This window comes from Sinocyclocheilus anshuiensis, unplaced genomic scaffold (genome assembly GCF_001515605.1).
Source record: "Sinocyclocheilus anshuiensis isolate Anshui unplaced genomic scaffold, SAMN03320099.WGS_v1.1 scaffold1228, whole genome shotgun sequence".
NCBI classification, from domain to species: domain Eukaryota; kingdom Metazoa; phylum Chordata; class Actinopteri; order Cypriniformes; family Cyprinidae; genus Sinocyclocheilus; species Sinocyclocheilus anshuiensis.
Window position 1 is genome coordinate 121,140 of NW_015547716.1, and position 5,871 is coordinate 127,010.

Here is a 5,871-nt window from a genome sequence, read left to right on the forward strand (position 1 = left end):
AGATGAAAGTGGAATAAATACACAGAGGTAGATAAGCATATAAAATGATTATTATTATTAATATCACTTAATATGAACCGTGGGGGCATCCCGTACGCCACTGACTACCTGCAGGGTCCAGAGTAGAGGCAAACACACACAGCTTTTCATTTGGAAGCTTCTTAGTTTTTTTTTTTTTTTTTATCCCAACAAATCTTTTACTGCATCCACATATCATACTGACAATCAAAACAGTTTTACTTTCTATTAACCAAGATGACTATTATCCAATGACAAAATAAATCATCCCCTTAATTTCAAAACAGATCTGTGATTTATTGTTTATCTCTCCAAACTGGAATTGAAGTCTGTCTTGGAGCCACACCATCTGAACAGGGAAAAAAACAGCTACTCGTCTTCAGACATTCAGGTGTGAGCTTCAGACAGACAAAACAAAACCCCTTATTACAACGAGTGCATACAATATTTTTACACCTCTGTGTGTTGTGGTTAAGCAGCAAACCACATGTTATACAGGCACGAACAGCTGGACATACAATATTTGCAGCATCTTGTAAAATAATAGTTGCACAATCTCTCAGCAGATCCAGATCTCTGTTGCTGCAGCCTTCATTGTCACATCGATCAGATCGAGGACGCTGGCCTTTCCATTCTCTCAAACACTGCCAGCAGAACTCAAAGGTTTTTTTATTCTTTACAGAGCAAACGGTGCACTGCACGCTGAGATTAGATGAGTCTGATCTCTCGATCAACCAATCACAACCAGGACACTGTGAGACAGAAAGAGAACATGAACAATAACTGAACCATACAGATGTTTCTAAGAATAAAAAGGTGTAGAATATGTCCTTACGTTCTTGATGTCTGTTATCTTTCTAGTAGCGTTGTTGGCAAGTCTTTCCTCAAAGTATAGCTGTTCTTCAGGTGTGAGTTTGGCTAGTTTACGTACTTCAGTGTAAGACCATTGTTCTTGACACTCAGGGCATCTCAGCTCAGCTTTACCCTGCAATTCATCATTTTGAGCAATGTCAAGATATTTCAACAGTCATCACACAGCAGGTTTGACTTTAGTCCAATCATGCACACGATACAGAGTACAATGGCTTTAAAGTTAAAGAAATCTGCTTGGGATGAAGCCTTGTCTGCACTTACCTGATCCAGCTGTACTCTGCAGTAGTCTGTCAGTGTCTGTGGTCCAGTGATGTGACCACAGGATAATTCAGCTCTTAAAGTATTCGGATCATCATCATATGGATCTAATGGGGAAACGACACGTATTAAACATTACAGAAAGTTGGTTTTTCCATTCAAATCACCACTGGCACTGTTGCTCATTTTTCATATATTGTATTTATTGTTGTATTATTTTTAGGTTTAACATCTGTACATACAAACAGTAGGCTACAGTAACAGAAAAACACAAAACATGAAAGGGGACGAAAAAGAAAAAAAACAGTCTAAAGACAAATCATTCAGTTAGGTTACTTTTTTTTACAGTTAAATCACAGCACTACATATGGAAAGGCTTTCTTAACAGATTTGTGTTCACTTTGAACAGAATAGTATAATGCGAAAGATTCAGACATGTTGAGTAATATATGAGAAAAAGGAAGTCCACGCATGCATCCTTACATTAAAAAACACAAGTATTATTTAAAAAAAAAAAAAAAAAAAGCTCATACAGAAGTTTTTCTACATGCTTGGGTACAAATATCTACCAGTAAACAGCATATTGGAATTAATGGAGAGTGTGTGTTGCGTCGGGCATTAGAATGTGAGGCAGGTTTAGTGAAATACAGCTTATATCAAGTCATAGAAAACGTACAAACGTGCATTTAACCTTTTTGCACAACTATGTTCAATAATTTATTCATCTCTGTCGTGGTAAAGTGAAAGATGTAGGCCCCATTTCCTTAAAAATAAACAAGTAGCCTACTTACCGATATTTCCGGGCTTTTTAACAATGTTAATGCCACGCAAAATGTCCGACTGAAAATATCGTTTCTCACCACTTGACATTTTGTGAAAGAAACTCTCTTAAACAACTGTAGTTGTCTTTCACACACCTCCGTGACTGTGACTTACTGAAAACATACTTTCGTTTTGTTGTTTTCAAGCAGGCTTACCTGAAATCACATGACTGATCCACATGTGGCAGTGCTTCACTCGCCCATGAGAAAAATAAGAACAGGAGAGCTTGTGAAACTTTTGCATTTGTGACAGGCAATAGTTTGTTAGTAAATTAAATGAGTTTTATGGGATCTGTGAATGAAGTTAGCAGGTAATAATAACTGACAGGTTATTGTGAATTAGGCCTATTGTCACGAATTCGGTCCATCGACTTCCGTTTATTCACCACCAGAGGTCACCCTTTCCATTACATTGACTCTCGCACAACACATAGTCCATAAATGCCTGCTTCTGGTGGTATAAAATGAATATATACATTTTATTTCATTATTTATATATATATATATATATGTAACGTGTAACACTTTAATAGCCTATAAATAAGTTGTGTGCCTTAACATGAGTAAACAACATGTTTCTGTTTTCTCTGCTTTATCTGAAATCACGCGATTATCTGTGCTTTTTTATTTATTTTTTTGAGTAACAGCTCCATCTTCTGGTTATTCCTGACAGTGATCATGTCTCAAAGTATCCAATAATGCTATTTGTAACAGCATGAACATGAAGTAAATATGATCACATCATACTTGTTGTGTAGTTCTCAGTGTCAAGGAACCCATGACAAGATGTCGACAGATTGCTTCATTTTATTTTTTAATTATTCATTAAAAATGTATAAAAAGTACAGGAAAAAAAAAACAATCACATTATAAAATCAATGCAAAAATCAAGTCTGTTTTGTGAAAGATTGAGATACACCGAGATTCAATTATTCACAAGAACTTTTTCCCATCCCTATAGGCCATGTAACCACTGCAGCCAAATGTGGTTGTTAGTTCACGTTTGAGTGCTTATTACCGTTCTGTTCACACACAGTTCAGTAATCTATGGGAGCGACAACCGCATTCAACAACTAAATTAACTCCTGAGAAGTGCAGGTAGTGACAACCACATTTACAGAAATTGTACACCGTGTGTACAGATTCACAGAACCAAACTGAACAAGCATTGCTAACAGTTTAATAAGCATTGTTTATAATAAGCGGATATGGCAACACTAACAAGAGCTCGCTCTGTGAAGCAGCCTTCTGAACATAATAAAACATCTTTGAATATCCTATTTGAATCTTTGAATAGGATTGCTACACAGAGACAAAAACACAATGCAGCAAATTTCACTAAACATGCTTTTCTTTTGTTTACATCATTAACATTTATAGTAATCCAGCCTGGTCTCATTGTTTATATGTATGTATTAATGCATAACATTTACAGGTACAAAACGCATATTTTTGCACATTCTGACTAATGCTGAAACATACAATTTGAATGCATCGAAACATTCAATTATGTACATACAGCTAAAAAAAAAAACAACTTTATAACTCATTTATATAATCAAGATATGAACACATGAACGTGATGTTATTGGTTACCTGAGGACTTACTCTGTTTGCTGGTCTTTGGGCTAATCAAACAAAAACACAGAAACTCCATAGTATGAGGCTAAATGACACTCTTAAATGTCTTATTTTAAGGTTTAATCCAGGAGTAGACTTTAAACTACATTTACGTATACACTGAGATCTACAAACACGAACACAGATCTCTATAACATATTCATGAACATATAATACCTTGATGCTGGAAAAATCTTGATCAGGATTACTGATTTCTGACTCCAGCAGGGGAAACATTTAGGGTTTTGTTCACTTTAAGTACAATAACCTTACATATGTTTACATACATTTTTGTTCAATTTAATTCTCATTGTAAACTAAATTCTTTATTTTCCTATCTATTCAAACAACAAATGCCAAGATTATCATATGATTTTGTGATATATAAATTCCCATTTCACCATTTAACTAAGAATAGTGTTATTCTGACTTTGTGCTTTTAATTTAGTCTTAAACACAATACAATGGTTATTTAATTTGTGTGTGTTATTACACTTGATGATTTGGTTTGCAGCTGTATAGCAATGAAGAGAAGAATGACATCATATATACATTATATACACTCTCAGAAAAAAAGGTACAAAAGCTGTCACTGGGGCGGTACCTTTTTTTCTGAGAGTGTATATAATGTACAGTATACAGGATATACTCTGAACTGGGTCTAAAGGTTACCAAACAACAACACAAAAGAGTATAAACAGACTTCCTACATTTAAAAAAAGAGGAGAAAATTAAATATTCAACATTCAAATAAATGGTTGTAAAAGGTGTCTGTGGTGAAATTAAGGGATATTTACGGTATTTGCAGTGTTTACAATAACAGGCAATCACTCAGCCACATTATGAAAGAAAACACCAAACTCTCAACAACAACACTCTCATTTACTCATCGACCCTCATTTGTAAGTTGTGCTGGATAAAAGTGTCTGCAAAAAGCTTTAATGTAAATGTAAACTTTCTTTGAAGTCTAAAGTACTTTGGGTGGGTTTTAATTTTGTATGTCGGTTGTGTTGTAGTTAATACTTCATATTTTCTGTGTATGATATGAGGATGTTTCTCCACTGATTCATCACACTGTATGTGAAATATTAAACTGTTATTTCAATTGAATGCAGTGAGTCTCACACATATTGTGTAATATGAATACAATTACTCTGCCACGTTGGACATACAGTGGTCGTCAGATGATTACAACACTAGTTTCCCTTTCATAGGAACTTCGAACTGCGTCCTCTAGGGGTCGCTATGGGGAACGCCTCGTTGTGACCCGTGTCTGAAGCATACATTGAAAAAACACCAACAACTCGTTGGCCGGCGGCAGCAATGACGTCACTACCGGTGCGACTATAGTATAAATAGGCGCCGGGAGAACATATCATCCACTTCTTCGTCTTCATTGACTGTTTCGTTTGAAGTGTGCATTTCCGTGGTAAGAACGATCTCCATTCATTATGGCGAGCACTAGCAAAGCGTTTAGAAGATGTGTGCATCCGTGTCATCGCTATTTGACACCCGATGACACACACGATCTATGCGTTGTTTGTTTGGGCGAAGAGCACGCACGCGATGTCCTCGAGGGGGCAATCTGTTAACTGTGAGCGTTTTTCAGTGAAAAAGCTCCGCTCTCGTTTGTCTCTTTTTTCAAGTAAAGAGGGGCAGCCATCTGCTTCCCGCGGTTCAGGACCCGCCGCTGCTGAGGCACGGAGGAGAATGAGCTCGTGGGGATCGCAGGTGGACCTGGCCGATGATCGCGAGGTCATCTCGATGAACGTTATCTTTCTGGCCAAAGCCCTCCTACTCAGGTGAGTCTTCCTCGAGATCGAGAAGGAATGGAAGAGGCCATTTTCCTCACGCATCCATCGGTTCCAGCATACCAGTTATGCCAACATCGAGGCAATGCGCGAAAACGGCTATGAGAGCATACCCCTGGTAGAAGAGACGCTAGCCAGCTATCTCTCTATGGGTGAGACATATTCTCTCAAAACTCCCTCCTTGCCATCCAAGCCCCTTTAGATTACATCTCGCTTGAATGGCAGGGCATACGCAGCAGCAGGTCAGGCTGTGGCTTCGTTGCACACGATGGCGGTGCTCCAGGCGTATCAGGCTGATCTGCTGAAAGACCTGGATAAAAGCGAGGGCCTTTCTCCTGATGAGGTAGCTGAGCTTTTTCGTCCGTATCGGAGTGATACTTGAGTATCTACCCGTTTCCCTCGGGGGGTTAAACATCTGCCTTTACCTTCCCCTTCCTAATTCCCCTATAACCACCATCTCTCCACCTGAC

The 5,871-nt window shown here is 37.9% G+C and overlaps 1 protein-coding gene across 1 annotated transcript; it reads right to left on the reverse strand.

Annotated features, from left to right (window-relative positions):
* Nucleotides 1-236: 236 nt before the first annotated feature.
* Nucleotides 237-2,019, reverse strand: LOC107704182 (uncharacterized). The gene is made up of 4 exons (XM_016507070.1): nucleotides 1,941-2,019; nucleotides 1,153-1,256; nucleotides 854-1,003; nucleotides 237-770 (listed from the first exon to the last, which is right to left on the reverse strand). The coding sequence occupies exons 1-4, from the start codon at nucleotides 2,017-2,019 to the stop codon at nucleotides 315-317; spliced, it is 789 nt and encodes a 262-aa protein (XP_016362556.1). The 3' UTR covers nucleotides 237-314.
* Between the last annotated feature and the right edge of the window lie 3,852 nt (nucleotides 2,020-5,871).